Genomic DNA, 19,936 nt, shown 5'->3' on the forward strand with positions numbered 1-19,936 from the left:
CTGAATTCAAGTCTTCATCATCCCTTGGACTGACAACCAGAGATCCAGAAATTCTGATTCAATGAAGGTACCTGAGAACATTTTTTGGGGGGATTCCAAAGGATTCTAATACATAACTATTGCTTTCTGTTGTTGGTCTCTCCCTTTATGGAGCCATCCTCTTTACATAGCCACCAAGTAGTCAACATATAGTACTGAAAATACAATACACTAATGGAGAAAGAAAGAAAGAAAACAAAGAAACCAAGAAAGAAAACAAAAATTCCCACCCTAAAGGAGCTCAAACTAGTAAGGGAGAAGTCAGGTAAACAAATCACAAAAACAATGTAATAAATTTTGTAGAACTCTGTAATGTAACAGCTACTGCATACTAAGTGTTTATTGAATGCTGGAACTGTGGTGAGTGCTCTGTGAACATTATTTCATTCAATTCTTCCCCAATACTGTAAGGTACATATTACACTCAATTTACAGATAAAGCAACTGCGTCTCAGAGAGCTTGAAATTTTGCACAAGATCTCACCTTCATGAGTGGAAGAGCCCAGGGTTTAAATGACGGTCTAATTTCAAAAGCCCGTTCTCTTAATTAGTCTGGGGTGCTTTGGGAGAAGGGAAAAAAAGCAAGCAAATAACTCCTAGTATCACCTAAACTGAGCAACGTGGACAAGTGATGGTAGGGTACTCTGAGCAGAATAAAGAGTTCTATAGAGATGAGGGGATGAGAGAACAGGAAAGTTTTGCGACACACAATTAGTGAAGATGGCAAGGTCAGTGCACGTAGAGAGGTAGTTGGAGATGAGCCTGTAAAGTGTAAAGGAACCAGAGCAGTATGGGCCTTGCATGGGTCATCGGTAAAGAGTCTGGACATCTTCTGTGGGCACAGAGTAGTCACCAATAGATTTTAGACAGAAAACTGATTCACCTGATTTGCTTTTTATAAGGATTACCTAGGAAAAATATTTTAAAGGGTTTTCCTTGTTACAAATTAGATCATTTGGAAACTTTCCATGGCTCCATATTATCTATTGTATAAAGTCCAAAATTCTGTCCAATCTCATCTCACAACTGTCCCCATCCACATGCAGAAATACCCACAAATTCCCATATGCTGTGCTAGGCTGCTTTGTGCTTTGGCATCTGCCTGGTCCTTATCTCTAAAAATGCCTTCTCTCTCTTGCTCCACCTTGCCTGAGTCCCTCTGGCTTCTGCAAACCTTCAACAATCTCCATTCCCTGTCTCCCCATCTTTCACCACAGAATTAGTTGCTTTTTCTTTGTGTTCACACTCTTCCTCTGTGTATCTATTAACACTTATCACATTGCTTTGTAATTATTTATGTCTTCCCCATTAAAACTCAAAAGTTCTTTTTAATCTCCCAGCCCAGCATAGTAATTAGCACAGAATAAATGTTCAACAGTATAATGAATGACTAACTTCACATACACACATAAACATGAATTTTTAAAAAATAAATGATAATAACAAGGGAGTGATAAGAAAGCTGTTCCCTGAAGAAATCTGGAATATGTAATAACAAAAAATCAACATTAGCGACAGCTAACATTTATAGAAAACTTACTATGTGCCAGTTACTATTTTAAGACCTTCACATGTATTAATTCATTTAATTCTCACAACTCTATGAGAAGGATACTATTATTATTACCATTTTAAGAGAAACTGAGAAGCAACTTGCCCAGAGCTACCCTGCTAGTAAGTGAGTACAGATGCCACCCCAAGCAGTCTGGTTCCAGAGTTCAGGTTCTTAACCACTAATTATACTATCCCTTTAGCTCAAGCGAAAGACCATCAGTATATGAAAACAGTTCTAGCCCTAGTTCTTTTATATCTTAATCTCTTTTTCACTCTTAACACACTAAAGATAAATTCTACACAGTGAGAAAAAAAATTCCACTTTTTATAGTTTCGTATTTTTTTTAATTGAAGTATAGTCGGGATACAATGCTGTGTTAATGTCTGGTGTACAGCACGGTGATTCAGTTATATATATCTTTTCTTTCCTATCTTATTCTTTTTCATCATAGGCTGTTACAAGGTATTGGATATAGTTCCCCGTGCCATACAATAGAACCTTGCTGTTTATCTATTTTATGTATGTGTAGTAGTTAGTATCTGCAAAAATAAATAAGTAATAATTTCATCAAATAATTATGTAACTAATCTGGGACACCTTCCCTAATATCTTAGTTTAGATCAAGGCCCTCTTGCTGTAAGCTTTTGGGGCTCCCTGTGCTTTTCCTTCCTAACACTCACCCAAGGATGTGACCATATACTTAATGTGATTCTTTTAAAAGTTCCTCTGTCCTCCCCTGGATATGAAGCTCCATGGGGTTCAGGTCTGTTTTACTCATCAGTGCATCCACAGCACAGAGTAGGCCCAAAATAGATGTATGAGAAGTAGATATTTTTCAAACGGTCTTCCCTATTCATCACTTTTTTTCCTGCTCACATTGACATCAACCTTATGCAAGTCATAATTACTTAGTGCCTAAAATATTAAAATCAATCTCATCTGATCTCTGCTTATACCCTCCTATGGTTTTAATATATCACATGCAACACCAATAAATTAATCTTCCTAAAACCTTCAATACTCATTCAATAAATATTACCTCCTATTGTGTGCCTGAAGGAAGCCAGAATATGTCACCCCAAAATATGCCACTTTGGCATACTGATTATTTTTAATTAAAGGCATTTAAGAAAGAGCAGGTGCAAGAACACTCTGACCCTCATTTCTTCCTGAACGCAGGAGATAAAACTCCCATGTGAAAGTCACTCTAACTGTACCAGGAGGAAAGACGTTCTCATCACTAGGGGCAGAGGATGTGGGGGCTGAGAAATCTGTACAAACAAACCTTGTTAAACTAACACTTATCTTCCTAGTTAATTCTTCACCATTTAGTTTCTCAACCCAAAACCCTTTGTCTTGTCAGTTCTTCACAAATCTTGTTTCTTTGTCTAAAAGGTGTAAGTGTTTCCTGCTCTGGTCACGTCTTCAGGTCTTCATTCTCATGTGAAGGCTCCCATGTACATGTAAAAATTTAATGAAATGTGTATGCTTTTTCTCCTGTTAATCTGCCTTAGATGAGTCTGATTATTAGGCCCAGCCAGAGACCCAAAAAGGGTAGAGGAGAACTGTTCCTCTCCTACATACCAATTTCACTGCTTAATAAATAAATCCTATTAATTTCCTAATGCCTATAGGATGAAGTTCAAAATGTCAGACTTGTCTCTTGAAAAAAATAAATAAGAAAGCCACCCCAGACCTTAGTCTTTAATGCTATTCCCCATTAAAAGGAACAGGGCTCCTCAGAGAAACAGCTAATTTCAGGGCTGGAAAAGGGTAGATAATGGATAAGCTTGGAATACCTAGAAATTTACACCAGAAAGTAAGGAACAATTCAAAAAACTGTCAGGGGCACATCAAAGAACACAGGAGCCACCTGAAGGGGCTCCCACTGCTCACATTTGGGACAATTTGAGCACCAAAATAATTAAGTACAGTGATGAGTTATGAACCACTTTTTAAAAATGAAATTATGAGTCCATACCAACAGGAAGGAAAGAGGAAAGGAAGGTAGGTAGGTAGGTGTAGGAAGGGAGGGAGGGAGGGAGACGGAGGAGGTAGGGGAGGCCAAGGACCAATTGGTAAATACATAAGGAGTGCTGGAGTGGGAAAATCATCAGTTTGCAGTCACTATAATAAAAATTAGATCAAGCAAGAATCAACAATGAATGGTAAATAAAGGGAAAATTCTTGATAAAGAGCAAGATATTTGCATGTTCTCGTAAGTATCTGCCTATTAACTGCAAAGGAAGAAAAATAATCATTATCATACTGTCAAAAAATTGGGCTACACCTTGATCTTTGACAAGGTAATCAATATTAACATCACCTATGAAGGACCAAAAGACTTCATGGACCTCCAGGTGTCATAACCAGAGAAGGACACAACTTCTTGGCCAACTTCTGATCAAGAATGCATAATCTCAACCTAATCACAAGAAAATGTCAGACAAACACAACATGAGGAACACTGCAGGAAAAAAAAAAAAAGCAGGACAGTATCTGTATTCTTCAAAAATGTCATAAATTACCAAGAAATACTGTGGAAATTTTCCAGACTAAAAGAAGCTAAAGCAACATAACAACTACATTAACCCAAATTGGACCCTATACTGGTGAGGGGGAAATGCTACAAAGACATCAGATCAATTGAAAAAAATGCAATTATGAATAGTAAACTGAATCAACATAACTTCATGAAGTTGACAACTATACTGTGTCTATGTAAGAGAATATCCCTATTCTTCATTGAAGCATTCAGAGGTAAAGAACCATAACTGATCCTTAACTGATTCAGGGGAAAAAGAAAATTACACAGAGAGAGAGAGAAAATAGGAGAGAAAACGATAGAAGAGAAGAAAGTGGGCAAATAATAAAGTAAATAGGATAAAATAGTAGCAATAAGTAAATCTAGATAGAGTATACAGCTGTTTCTTGTATTATTCTTGTAACTTATTGTAAGTTTGAAATTAGTTCCAAATAAAAAGCTAAAAATTATATAATACATGTATTCAATCAGACCTGCACTGTCCAATACAGTAGCCACTACCTACAAGAGGTTATTGAACAGTTCAAATACAGTTAGTCCAAAGTCAGGTGTGCTGTTAGTACAAAATACAAACCAGATTTCAAAGACGTAATACGATAAAAAAAAACTCATTAATAATTTTTAAGACAACTCACTATATCACTTTTATATTGATTGTATGTTGAAATATTTTAGATATATTGGGTCAAATGAAATACATTTTAAAAATTAATTTCACTTTTTATTTTTTTAAATGTGGCTACTAGAAGCTTTAAATTACATATGTGACTCATTTGCATTGGACAGGGCTGAGCTAGACAATCAAGAATCTCCACAATAAGGTGTCAAGACTATCTTTGAAAGTTTCTCTCAATTTCTTTCTGCTCTAAACAGACCTCTATCTCTAAGTCACTTGGTTTTAAGCTACTTACAGATATTGTATCTTATTCACTGTGGTATCTCCAGTATCCATGGAGCACATATCCAGTGTTATAAACATCTGTTTATTGAAAAGCAATATGCAAAGGAAGGAAGGAGAGCAGGAAGAATGAACTCATTCCCATCTCTGAGCTTTTGTTTATACTGTAACTCTTTCCTAGAATCAAAGTAATTCTCTTCCTCTTCTAATCACATTCTTCAAATCTCATGCCCATTTTCATCAAGGAGACTCCCCACTCACACAAGTTCATTCTGATCATTCCTCCTCTGTACTACTACAGCCTTCGCTGTCTGTATCATTTACTTTGGCACTAACTTATGTAAGTTCCCTGAGGGAGAAGTTAGGTCCCATATTTTCCAGGGTGAGTGGCATAGTGCTAACCAAATCAGTTGAGTAGTGAAAGAAAGGGTAACAAGGTGCCAGAAACAGGGAAATGGTTTGACAGTAGTAGTCTCAGTTTTGACTACTACTACTACAATATACTGTGTTGCCTTAGATAAATCACTTAATCTCTCAGTTCCTACTTCCTCATTTTTAAAATCAGAGAGAGAGACCTGTTAACCAAAAGAGAAATGTTCTATTTTCACAATTCTAAAATTAAATCCATCTTTTTCTTTAACATTATTATTGACATACACTAGTAAAAGGCAATCTAATACACTAATGTTAAATCACAGTAAGATCCTTAAGAAAGAAACAGCAATAAAGTTTATAAACTGCCTAAAGTCCTAAATGCTGATAGTCTTTCCAACCATGAAGCACTTTAAATTCACATTTCTCTTCAAGGCCTATCAAGCAAAATAGTCAATACACACCTCAATTTTTTTTTCACTCAAGCCTCAAAGAAACACCTTTTAGTAGCTAATGGGAAAAAAAGAAAAACCAGAAACTAAATTTTCTATACAGTACCCTGGGACCTTATTGGTGATGTTCAAAGACTGTTATAATTGATTCTAAGCACATCACCTGTTTCTTCTTTCAAAAATGCTATTTAAAGGATACTATTGAGAAGAAAATTATAGCAGTTAAAATGAAAAGGCCACATAAAAACAGAATATTAAAGGTATGCGACTTAATTTCAAAGCATGGAGACCATTTCAGATAAACCTGTAAATCAGCAGTTTTAGTTTTAATCTTATATCTTATTATCTCTGCTGAGAAGTAAGATTATCAGGGTGGGGTAAAATAAAATGGTTGCCATGTTACATAATTCAAAGATTCAAGTTATCTTTGTTAGTAAATACCACCTGTGGAGTTAACACTAGTTAATTCCAATTACAAGATTTCTTCAAGGCTTTATCCAAATGCTGAGAGTTAACACTGACCCACCTGTAAGGCAAAAGCGGAATGCCTGCCAAGGGACTCTAGGTTGTCTCAGGAACTGGTCTGAGCTACCTCTGCAGCCTCATTTCCCATTAATTTCTGCACATCATTTCACCTTCTATACTTAATTGTTCACATTCCTCTTAACATTACCTCCCCCTTTTCTAACTTATTGCCCTGGCATTTGCAGTTTCCTCTGACTGACAGGCCCTCCCTTCTTTTGAGTTGCAAATATAACCTCCTCCCTGAAGTTTTCCTGACTGCCCCAAAACCCTCCCAGACACTATTCATTCCTGTATTACAAAGCACTGTCATTACTTTTAAATATTCACTTCACCAACCAGCTGTGAATACTAAAGGGAGGGCCCAGATAGTATTTAACCTCAACTCCTAGCAGGTGCCTTGCATTTACTGATCCTTAATATAAGGACACTAAAAAAAGAAAGTTAAGTAATTAACTATGAGAAACAGCTGAAACTTTCCCATAAAGGCGTATATAAATTTAACACATTGGTTCTCAACCAGGGTAATTCTGCTACTAGGTGACAGCTGGTAAAGTCTTTAGATTTTTTTTTGGTTGTCACAATAGGAGGGTGGAGATTTTGGGGGTGCTACTGGCATCTAGTGAATAGAAGACAGGGATGCTGCTAAACAACTTACAATGCAAAGGACAGCCCCCTACAACAAAGAACTATCCAGTCACAAATGTCAATAGCGCCTTAAGAAACTCAGTTGTCAAGTGGGGGCGGGGCACGTGTAGCTCAGTGGTAGAGCGCGCGCTTAGCATGCACGAGGTTGTGGGTTCAATCCCCAATACATTCATTAAATAAATAAATAAACCTAATTACCACCCCCCCAAAAAAGTAAGTAAATAAAAAAATCTTAAAAAAAAACTCAGTTGTCAACTCACTTATTCATATATGGTGATTCCTTTTCACATCTCAGCAATGACCAGCATGAATTCCAATTTTGTAGTTTCAACTGAAACTTCTGTAGCTGTTACTGTGTATGCCCCAACACTAAAAGTTATCTTTAACCATCGTAATGCTTAACAACATTAAACCAAGAGCACTGGAAAGCATCTTTCTGAAGGCTAATCTATAACTACTGGAAGCTACTCCTAAGTCAGTAAACACTTTGTTTTATGTATACACTTTAAAGCAAACCACAAGCAAACTAATTTTCAGCTGTGAACTGTGTGAAAGAAACACAATCTGAGGCATGAGGTAATTAATCAGCTCCTTTAGGTCTGATAAAAGAAAAATCTCTTAAGTACTGCAAGTAAATCATGCACAGATGTCTACTGTTGAACACAGGAACTGATGGCCACAGTAAAGGGTATGCATGACTTTACTACTGCCGAAATCACCATTTATCGAGGTTTCAAAAACCTCTGACAAAACACTGTAAAAAAAATAAATCATCAAATGTCAATACAGGGTAGCAGATTCAGAAGTTAACTATTTTTCCCCTTGATAGATGACCAAGTTTCACATGACGAACATTTCACGAAGCTATGCAGGCGCAAGGACACTCCCTTTCTATATAGTGGATGACTCAACTCTCTTTGGTACATTCTTTGACTGAATACTACAAAATCACTAATTCCTTCTGTCCTTTGAACTACTTATCCTACTCCCTCAGTAACCAATTATTAGGTTGGGCGCCAACTTTTCAATCATTTCTATTTTGTTGCACCCTATCAGTATCAAAAATAAATAGGGGGGGGGCGATCCAAAACAAAAACTTGCGTACAGTAACTCTTACAAGGATTTTGTTATTCTAGGAACTGATTCCTAAACAGTACACCTACAGCTTTCCAATGCTCTAATCTTTACGTCTTAAGGTTTTTCCAGGTTTCAGAGATAGCACTGGCAGAAAGTAAAGGAGTAAGTGTATGCCGCTAGACAAAGCTTACAGCGGATTTATTCTTGGATGGCTCAAAAAACATACTGGGCTGGGAGGGGGAAACGCACTTTCAATCGGGGGAAAAAAGTTTCCAACAGTGAGTAATACCTTCCTTTGCAGCTAACTTTGCCAGTAAGTGTCCGTACCACGATTGGACCGACGCTAGGCCGGGTTTCACCACATTACCCTGCAGGGTTGTCTAGACGAGAAAACCAAGCCGTGTGTGGCAGGTGTGTGTCGTGTAAAGTTGGGGGGCAAGCTGGGCAGGGAGGCTGGGGGAAGAGCCCAGCTAGCCTCCCGCGATCTCCCACGGGGCGTTCTCCAGACCGGAGGGCGGCTGGTCGGCCAGTCCCCAGGGCACTAACTCCATTTTCACCGCCGTTCCAGGATCTAGAAGGAACGCGCTGGCACCACACCCTCCCGCCCCGCCGCCCGCTCTCACTGACAGCCCGCGAGGAAGCGGGTCCCGGGCCTGGACGCGCAGGGCGGCGGGGAACCGGGCGCCGGCCCCGGCCCCGGCCCCGGCCTGCCCCCGCCGCTGCCGCCGCCGCCGCCGCCCCACCGGCCCGCCCGCCCCTGCCCCTGCCCCCGCGGCCCGGCCCCGGAGCAGACGACCGAGGCCTAATCGCCGCCTGGGCTGCGGGGCCTAGAGAAAGGAAATGCGCTGAGGAGGGGGCGTCCGCGCCACCACCTCGGCTCCTCAGCGCGGCGGCGCGGCGGCTTCTTCGGCCTCTGGGCTCGGGCTCTCCCGCTCACGTGCTCCTGGAAAGACGATTTCACTCTCTTACCCTCTGTAAAATCCTCCTTAACATGGTTTAAACACCACCCGGTGCCGCCGCGGTGACTCTCCGGACCCTCCGCGGGGCCACCCACTACTTGCGGGTGCGCGGGCGGGAGGGACTGAGCCAGAAGGGGCCCGGGGAGGAGGTCGCTCAGGCGGCCCAGACTTCCCCACAGGCGGCGAGAGGGAGCGCGCGCGAGCGAGCGACGAGATAGCCAGCTAGCGCCCGACGGACCGCCCCTGTAACTGACAGCTGGGCGGACCCGCCCGCCGCCGCCGCCCCGCCCCCTAGGCCTGTCCATCCGCGGTGGGCGGGGCTGGAAGGGGCCTGGCCCGCGCCTGTAGCCAATCGGAAGCGGCGGCGGCGTGGGCGGTTGCGTGACGGACAGGCGGCAGGACGCTGGCGCCACCGCTCCTTCCGGCGAGCTGGGGAACGCCGCGGCCGCCGGGCGCACGCCTGCGCTCCGTCAGAGGACGCGACCGCGCGCAGACCGCGTACCCGAAAGGGGGGCCTGGGGGACCCTGACCGCGACGGAAAGAGGGTCTCGGGGCGGGTACCTGCGACGGCACCTCACATTGCTCTGTAAAATTTGTCAGTGTGATACTGGCCTTGACTGTTTGGACTACACCGTCATTTCTGCTGGAAGCGCTTAGCCCCTGGGTGGAAGGAAAGGAGAGAATCGCAGACACTATTAACCAGACTGTTGGGCTTCCATCTCCTGGTCCAACCCCTCGTTCCTTTTCCTACTCACTTCCTGCTTCTAATTTCAGCCAAAAGAAAAGTAAAGAATCGGAAAAAAGGGTAGGAAGATATTGGAATTTGAGTTGGTAAAAGAAGTTTGGGGTCGTCCTTTTTGGACTATAGCGACAATGTTTAATGCACTGATACCGCTAACATGTTGCACTATCTAAAGCCCATGCTTGGCCAAGGAATTTTAAATTCTCTTCTGATAATAGATGTGTGAAGTGAATCGACATTAATGCGTCTGTTTCGTAGATTAAGAAAAGTGAGGTCACAGAGAAACAGTGTGCCAAAACAAGGACGTGGACTCGGAAGTGGACTTGGAACTGACTTCCAAGCACGATGTCATCATTTAAGTTCAAAAATCACAGCTCCAGAATCGTATCATTCTGCCAGTAATCACAAGCTAAGAAGTTCGACTTTTACCCCCGGTGAGGGTCGGGGAGCGGAGAAAAGCCTTTAATATTGTTTAAACGGGGAAGGAGGCAGGGGAAATAAGGTAACTAACCTTGCTGGGGTGGGGGAATTTGAAGTCTATCAAACAATGAGTGGAATGCATACTGGAATGTCTAATGGAATGCTTATTAGGATATAATTTTGATCTCTTGAAAAGATGCAACAAATATTTTCAAATGAGTCCATGTAAAAGTATTTTGTAAAGTGTATTTTATGATGTAATATGTTGTTTCTATCCCAAACATGTTTTTTTTACTATGTGTGTCTGTATCCGTGTCTGTCTATAGTGCAGCAAAAGTCATGCCTATAACTAATACATTATTAATCACTATTGATAATAGTGCAGTTAAATACTTCTAGAGAAACATAGAAAATCACATACTCTTTGATCTTTCCAGACACAGGTGCTTTATTTTCAGACACTGAGAAATATTTTTAAGAACACAGGGTGATAAAACTGTATGACACAATAAACATATATTTAGTCTCTACCCCTGAGTGATATCCAGACAGGATGTTAAGAACATCTTTTGTTCTAGTATTTAATCTTTGACCCTGTTTCCTGACACCAAAGCGTCTAAGACCCTTGGAATCCCACAGTGCTGCGTGTCTTTTTGTATGCTAATGAAATGATGAGTGGTTAGAGTCATTAGCTTTAGGCTGATCTCTAGAAAGACTAAGGCAAGATTAGAAGGCTGGAATTTTCAGTCCCACCCCCCACCACCCCACCTCTAGGAGAGAAGACAGGCTGAAAAAGTTAATCACCAATGGCTGAAGATATAATCAATCATGCCTGTAATGGAACCTCCATAAAAACCCTAAATAATGAGATTTAGAGAGCTTCCAGATTGATGAATGTAAAGATGCTATGAGAGTAATATGTCCAGAGAAAAGAGGGAAGCTCTGCACCCCTTCTCCCATACCTTGCCCTATGCATCTTCCGTTTGGCTGTTCCTGAGTTGTATCCTTTGTAATAAACCAGTAATAGAAAGTAAAGTATTTCTGTGAGTTCTGTGAGACATTATAGCAAATTATCAAACCTGGGGAGGATGTTGTTGGAACCCCCAATTTATTAGCCAGTAGGTCCAAAGTATAGGCAACAACCTGGGACTTTCAACTGGTGTCTGAAGTAGAGGGCATTCTTGGTGGGACCAAGTCCTTAACCTGAGCCATTCTTGGTGGGATCTGTGCTAACTCTGTGAAGTTATTGCCAGAATTGAATTAAATTGTAGGATGCCCATTTGGTGTTCAGAGAATTGGAGAATTGCTTAGTATGGAGAAAAAAACTACACACATTTGGTGCCATGAGTGTTCTAAGTAGAGAAATGAAACAGTTTTTCCATTTAAACTGACATTTGCTTCTACTTCTTTGTTTTTCAAAAATTAATTTAGTTTAAATCTGCTTATTAATGTCACATGCTAAGGCCTTCTCTACTGGAATTCTCCAGTGGAATCTTTTGACTAATATAATAGACCTTCATCTACTGCTTAGCTAGATGGGTTATTCAAATTCTGTGTGCTCCCCTGCAGCTTATGATAATCCCATCACTAAAATAATATAATGGAGAACTTAATTACCCCAAAAGAAAACAAGTGGGTGAGACATAATCATGTAAGAATATCCTCCACTAATCTACCGGCTTCCCATACAAAACAGTCCTGCTTACCCTGTCTGGCCACTAATTCCTAACCATTTACCTCTCTTACATTAATATTCCATCAATTATTTGACTCCATCAAGACTTCCAGTCCATTGGCCCTTCTTTCTTACTATCAGTCATTTCCCTGGCATCCTCATTTCCATCAAAACCCAGCTTAAAACCTATCATCCAACTTTATAGCACCCCCACACATACTTTACAAATATGCTTAACTTCTTCAGCTCTCTCTTCCTCCATTGTTTTCATCTAGCAGAACCCAAGCTCAACTTCCCACCTACTCTGTGCTGCACAGGGGTAGCTGAATATCACTAGAGATACACATATGCAACTGGGGCTATTGGGCTTACTTTATATTAATAGTTACAGATCTCAGACAGGCACTCAACACTCTCCACCAGCAGTCCTGTTATACTTTCTTCCTGTCATCTTTCTCTAGATCTCCAAAATGGCTTTTACATCTACAGTTGTTTCACTCTCTTACCTTGCATTTTCTTCCAAAAAAAAAAAAACAAAAAAACAAAAAAAACCTTAGAAATAAATCTGACCAAGGAAGTGAAAGACTTAAATGCTGAGAACTGTAAATCTGTTAAATGCAATTGAAGATAATTCAAAGAAATAGAAAGATAGCCCACGTCTTGGATTAGAAGAATTAATATTGTTAAAATGGCCATACTTCCCAAAGCAATCTACAGATTTAATGCAATCCCTATCAAATTACGCAGGACATTTTTCATAGAACTAGAACAAATAACCCTAAAATTTATATGAAACCATGAAAGACCCAGAATTGCCAAAGCAATCCTGAGGAAAAAAGACAAAGCTGAAAGCTTAACCCTCCCAGACTTCAGACAGTATTACAAAGCTTCAGTAATCAAAACAGCATGGTATTAGCACAAAAACAGACAAAAATGGAACAATGGAACAGTATAGAGAGCCCAGAAATAAACCCACACACCTATGATCAATTAATCTTTGACAAAGGAGGCAATAATATGCAATGAAGAAAAGACAGTCACTATAACAAGTGGTGTTGGTAAAGCTGGACAGCCACATGTAAATCAATAAAGTTAGAACACTCCCTCATACCCTACATAAAAACAAATTCAAAATGGCTTAAAGGCTTAAATATAAGACATGACACCATAAAACTCCTAGAAGGGAATAGAGACAAAACATTCTCTGACATAAATCATAGCAATGTTTTCTTAAGTCAGTCTCCTATACAAGATCTTACGGTAGCTCACAGAGAAAAAAATGTGACAATGAATATATATATGTTCATATATAACTGAAAAATTGTGCTCTACACTGGAATTTGACACAACATTGTAAAATGATTATAAATCAATAAAAAAGTTAAAAAAAAAAAAAGAAATGTAAATCAAAACTACCATGAGGTATCATCTCCCACCTGTCAGAATGGCCATCATTAAAAAGTCTACAAATAACAAATGCTGGAGAGGGTGTGGAGAAAAGGGAACCCATTTACACTGTTGGTGGGAATGTAAACTGGTGTCGCCACTGGAGAACAATATGGAGTTTCCTTAAAAAGCTAAAAATACAGTTACCATGTGATCCAGCATCCCCACTCGTGGGCATATAACTGAGGACACTCTAATTCAAGATATATGCACCCCAATGTTCATAGCAGCACTATATACAATAGCCAAGACATGAAAGCAACCTAAATGTCCATCAACAGATGAATGGATAAAGAAGATGTGAGATAGATAGATAGTAGATAGATAGACAGACAGACAGACAGATAATGGAATACTACTAAGCCATAAAAAAGAATGAAATAATGCCATTTGCAGCAATATAGATTAACTTAGAGATTATCATCCTAGGTGAAGTAAGTCAGAAGGAGAAAAACAAATACCATATAATACTTACATGTGGAATCTGAAATATGATACAAATGAACTTATTTACAAAGCAGAAACAGACTCACAGACATAGAAAACAAACTTATGGTTACCAAAGGGGAAAAGGGGTAGAGAACAGATAAACTAGGAGTTTGAGATTAGCAGATACAAACTACTATGTATAAAATGGATAAACAACAAGGACCTACTGTTTAGCACAGGGAACTATATTCAAAATCCTATAATAAACCATAGTGGAAAAGAATATGAAAAAAAATATACATATATATGTATATGTCTCTTGGCTATAAATTTCATCTGTTTGCCCAGGACTTCCAAGTCTATTTCTCCAGGACTGACTCTCCTCAGGTTTCCAGACTTGTATAACAAACCATCTACTTCCAATATTTTGTCTTGGATGTCTAATTCAAACTTAACATGGCCCAAACAAAACTGTTTCATTTTTATCTTCAAAACTGCTTCTTCACCAGTCTTCATCTGTCTTAGTCTGTACTACCACCAGCTACTTAGTTGGATCAAACCAAAAATCTTGGAGTTATCTTTCATTTCTCTCTTTATCTCATCACTATCTCTGCCTCCAACCAATCCATCAGAAAAAACTGACAGGTGTCCCTCCAAAACATATCCCAAACCTGCCACTTCTTTCCATCATCACCCAGTCCATAGCACCTTCATCATCTGTCCAGACTACTTTATTTGCTGGTTGGTCTCCCTGCTTTTACTTTGGCTTCCCTATAATCCAGCCACTACACAGCAGCTAGGGACAACCTTTTAAAATGCATATCAAATAGTGTCACTGTCCTCCTTGATTGTAGCCTTTCATCGTAATCACAATAAAATCCAAATACCTTATCCTGGCTCACACACCCTGTCAAGCTGGCCCTGCCTGCTCTGCCTTCTATTTATAACACTTAGCTAATTATATGCCCCAGCCTCCTTGAGCTTTTATTCCTCAGTTGCACAAAGTTTATTCCTGCCTTTGCACCAACCAGAAAAGCACTTAGGAAATGCTTTTCCCTGCAATCTTGTGGTTAATATCTTTGCATGCATATTGTACCTTAAAATTCATCTCCTCAGAGATATTTTCAAGGATCACCTCATCAAAAGCACTAGAGCAGTCTTCAATCTACCATAGCATCCATTTTAATTCTCTGCATAGCTGCGAAAACACCATTTCTGACTTTTCTTGTTTCTCTATTTGTGTCTCCCCAACAAGAATATGAGTTTAGGACCTTGTCTCTTGTTCACTGCTGCATTCCCAATAATTAAAACAGTGTTCAACCCATAGTTAGCAAAAATGAATGTTTGTTGATGAATGAAGAAAGGAAGGAAGGTACTATGGTTTAAATGTTTGTGCCCACCCCCCTCAAATTAACATGTTGAAATCCTAACCCCTAAAGGTGACAGTGATAGTGACATCTGTGGGAGGTGATTAGGTCATGAGGGTGGAGACTTCAAGAATGAGATCAGTGTTCTTATAAAAGAAACCATAAAGAGTTCTCTAGTCTCTTCCTCCATATGAGGGTACAAGGAGTCTGTGATCCAGAAGAGGGCCCTCACTCGGCCATGCCGGCGCCTTGATCTTGGACTTCCAGCCTACAGAACTGTGAGCAATAAATTTCTGCTACCCAGTTTGTGGAATTTTGCTATAGCAGCCTGAAATAAGATAGAAGGGCACATAATTATTCCTTTAACATTTGCCTTGCAGGGTTCCTCAAACTAATATCTTCCTGCTTGTGAAGAAATGGTCCAAATCCTACAATCTTGAGAGCAATTCATCATCTTTTGATCCTACTTTTGATATAATATCAAAAGATATATGTATGTATGTATGCTTCCTGACTCTTCAGAATTTCCCAATATTTATTGGAAATAGCCTATCCCCCACCTTCTGTAAATTAGAACATTTTTCATCTTATTAATTTCATTTGCAACTAGAAGCAGATCCATGAAAGATAGTTTAGAGATTCTAAGGAATACACATAGGACTACTAACGAGCTATTTAGCATCAAGCAATTTTTATTTTCTCAACTTAACTGAATTGTTCACTTTTTAAAAAATTGAAGTATGGTTAGTTTACAATGTTGTGTCAATTTCTGGTGAACAGCATAATAATTCAGTCATATATATATATATATATATATATATATATATATATATATATATATATATATTTGTTTTCATATTCTTTTTCATTATAGGTTACTACAAGATATTCAATATAGTTTCCTAAGCTATATACAATATAAACTTGTTGTTTATCTATTTTATATATAGTAGTTAGTATCTGCAAATCTCCAACTCGCAATTTATCCCTTCCCACCCTCTTCCCCCAACTGGTAACCTTAAGTTTCTTTTCTATGTCTGTGAGTCTGTTTCTGTTTCGTAAATACATTCATTTGTCTTTTTTTTTAGATTCCACATATCATTAATATCATATGGTATTTTTCTCTCTCTTTCTGGCTTACTTCACTTAGAATAACATTCTCCAGGTCCATCCATGTTGCTGCAAATGGCATTATTTTATTATTTTTTATGGCTGAGTAGTTGAATTGTTCACTTTTAACAAATTATATTAGCATCGTTGAGCCAACTAATTGAAGCCTAGTACCAATTTGTGCTTCTTTCAGCCCTTGAGGGAAGGATGAAAAGGGAGACAAAGGCAAGAACTTCAAAGGAGTGAAGAGACATAGGAATTCTCCAGAAGTCCCTACTGATTTTCTTCATATTCTCGTTGACATGATTAACCCCAAGAAAAGTATCAGGTCCCTATTAAGTTTCTTCAAAGGCAGGTTTAGGGAAGGTCCAAAGTGATAACTATGTTTTAAGATCTATTAAAAATTATAAATTATATATATGGCTATGGCCAAGCCTATTGCATTTAAACCACAAATTGAGTTGGTGGAATACAAAATAGACCATGGAATCATGTAGAGGTGACACAACAGAAATTCCCATCTATGATAACAGGGTGGAATCTTGATGCCAGTGTAGCTCCTTCAGTCTTACACAGAAAGTTCATGGTTGGGACTTTTGAACCTGGTAGACATCTCATTCTGCAGGGGTTTTCTAAAACTACACATTTTGGGAACCGGGAAAACAATGGGGAGCTGGGCTAACTCATCTTTTTGATCTGGTGACCATTCCTTACATTGCCTATTTTAAAAATATCAGCGGTAAAGCAAAGTGAAATTGATGTTAAATCAAATCCAAGTCATCATTTTTATCAGTCTTCTGAGACCAACCTGTGGACCTCCTACCTGAATAGCTAACTAAATGGAATAAAATACATGGACTACTACAAAAGGTGGTGTGAGTTAATTGTGGAAATGCAATTAATATCCGAAGCTGTGTTCTCACATGTTTCTAAAGTGTGTTTATGAAGTCAGATGAAGTTATTTAATGAGTTTGGTAGAGAGATGTCACCTGAGTGTTGGTCAGGGCTAGCATTCCCTTGGATTTGCTCAGTACAGTGTTCTTCTGAGTTTGTCTTTCTAAGCCCTAAGTGGTCCCTCAGAGGCCACATCAGTGGATGGGAAGAAGCAAGCAATTGAGACCCTACATTAACCACCCTTGCATCAGCTGGTGTAGTTTCACTTTTACCAGTTATACATAATGGGGTTCTGAGTAAGATTTGTTTCCAATAAAAAGTAAAGTATCAGCCAGGGATCCGGAAGGAATATGTAATTGAAAATATTTTAAAGGAGGAAACTATTGAAATAGGTACGGTCAAAGGTTCAGAAAGCCAGTTAAAAATGGCGAGGCACACCTTGGTTAGCAAGAGCAGGAATTACCATAAATCTAGTTGGACTAGTGCCCAAAGGGGCAGGGAGAGGGAGCAGTTACCAGAATCCAGAGAGAACTAGGAGAGAGAGCTGCAGGACAGAAACTGTGACCTTCAGGAGAGGGGTGTTTAGGAAACACTTAGACATGAAAGGGAGGGTACCAAGGACTCTATGTTCCGTCCTCATTCCCTTCTCAACTTCTCAATTTCCTGCTGGTGCTTTCCACTGGCCCAACTCAACAAGGAGCCAAAGGGCAAGGGAGCCTGTGGCCGTAGTGAATGGATCAAGTTCAGCCTCCAGAGGGAGAGCAGTTAAGACCTCATGTTAAATAGGAGTCAAGCTATCCTCCCTCCGGTGAAATGTTGGAAAATAAACTAGTTTCTGTATGTTCATATATATTAGGTCTAAGCTATTAAGAGCAAGGAGCCTGCCCAGTGCTAGACGTGTCATATCTGCTGTCTACAGCTCTATGTTAAATATCATAGACAAGTTTGCTGAGGATCAGAAGTTTGGAATTTGTCCAGGCCTACAAAGCTGTGATGCTTTCCATCTACTACATTAAAAGGAAATACAAAAATAATGGTCAGCATTTTAAAACTCTTTTCAATTAAAAAGTTCTGGAAACGGATGGTAGAGAATAGTTCCCCAATGATTTGAATGTACTTAATGCCACTGAAGGGTACACTTAAAAGTGATTAAAATGGTAAATTTTATGTTATGTATATTTTACCACTATTTTTAAAAGGTGATAGAGATTGGACACAGGGCAGGGAGTGGAAGATGTGACAACAGAAGCAAGATGTTGGAATGAGGCAAGGAAGGGGCCAAGAGCCAAGGCATGCAGTCAGCCTCCAGAGGCTAGAAACATTCTCCCCATGAGTCTCCAGAGGGAACCAGCCACTGAGGACACCTTGACTTCTGCTCAGTGAAACTGATTGCAGCCTTCTGGCCTCCAGAACTGTAAGGAAATAAATTTGTACTGTTTTTGAAAAACAAACAAACAGACTTTTCAATGAGCAATATAGCATTGAATTCAGAGTGTATTGATTATGACACAGTGTACGGTCCATATCTGTAAACGAGTTTTGAAAGATAAAAGGAAGAAAGGGAGAGAGGGAAGGGAGAAAGGAAAAATTAAATTTCAGGCTAGTTATTGGTAATAAACTTACTGGGAAAACCCTCCAAAACATGTAAATATAGCCTCTTTTTTTTCCCCCCAACTCTGGTGATTTTAAAACATATCTGCAAATTCTTTGACACCCTCCCAAAAGGTAGAGTCTAATTCTCCTTCCCTTGAAGGTAGACTGGACCTAGTAACTTGCTTCAAATAAATAGTCGCTGTGTGACTTCTGAGGCTAACATAAAGCTGTTTAACAAACACAATATTTTACTATGTGATAGTTAGCTCAATATGCCTTCCAAGAAGTTGCCTAGTTTGGAAAAATCATATCATGAACTTAAACTTTAAGCTTCCAGTCATGTGCTAGAACTAGTCAACTTTGGAAGGACATTGCCAAAATGTACATGGAAGAATGACAGGTATTATTATTTGTTGATTTTAATAATTTGGCTAAACAAGGTGGACCACACCTAGGTTTACAGCTACTGGGCCATTTCTATCCACCTCCCATACATTCTCAATAGGTGACCAGACACTTTTAGGGTTTCTATTACATGTTATTTAGTTGCTGTTGATTCCCAAATCTGCAGTCTGGCTCTTTCTCCTACATATGAAACCCAAATATTTAACAGCCTACTGAACAAATTCACTTCAATATCCCCCAGAATGCTCAGGCTCAATTCAAAACGTCTGGGCACTAAACTGCAACATCATCTGCCTCTTCCGCCCACTCCGCACTCACTTCTCTATGACCTCCTGGCTTCCTATATCGTTGCTGGCACCGCCATGCCCAAGGTAGAAACCTGCCATCTTTGTCTGTTCCCTTTTTATTTCTGCCCATACTTAACTAATCACCCAATCTTGTAAATTGTCTCTCACATCGTCCCAGTTTTCAAGTCACTCCTTTCTGACCTAGAACTCATCTCTGGTCTTGGTCTTGCATCCAACTAATTCATTCTCTACCCTGCAGCCAGAGAGATCTCTCTAAAGCACAAACCTGATTGTCATTACTCCCCTACTTAAAATTCCTCAGTAGTCCCTATGATTTTCAGGACAAAAACCCAAACTCCTTACTGTGGCTTGCAAAGCCTTCCATAGTCTTGCTGCAGCTACCCCTCCCCCTTATCACTTGACAGTATTTTCTTTGCACTGTACGCTTCAGGCATGCTGAACTATTGCAGTTTCCTGGCTCATCACAGTCTCTCCTTGACT

General features: G+C 39.7%; 1 protein-coding gene across 9 annotated transcripts in view; it reads right to left on the bottom strand.

The window, feature by feature from the left end:
- Positions 1-19,936, bottom strand: part of EEA1 (early endosome antigen 1) — a 454,873-nt gene that overhangs the window by 97,275 nt on the left and 337,662 nt on the right. The window contains exon 1 of one of the 9 annotated variants that reach the window (XM_064491580.1): positions 9,078-9,294. The exons of 7 other annotated variants lie outside the window; for them this stretch is intronic. In XM_064491580.1, coding sequence (XP_064347650.1) covers positions 9,078-9,101 — 24 coding nt within the window. In that variant the 5' untranslated portion in view covers positions 9,102-9,294. Of the gene's footprint in view, positions 1-9,077; positions 9,295-19,936 lie in introns of those variants that run through there. One more of the 9 variants, XM_064491582.1, reaches the window with a different exon arrangement.

The sequence above is a fragment of the Camelus dromedarius genome, chromosome 11, assembly GCF_036321535.1.
Source record: "Camelus dromedarius isolate mCamDro1 chromosome 11, mCamDro1.pat, whole genome shotgun sequence".
Lineage (NCBI taxonomy): Eukaryota > Metazoa > Chordata > Mammalia > Artiodactyla > Camelidae > Camelus > Camelus dromedarius.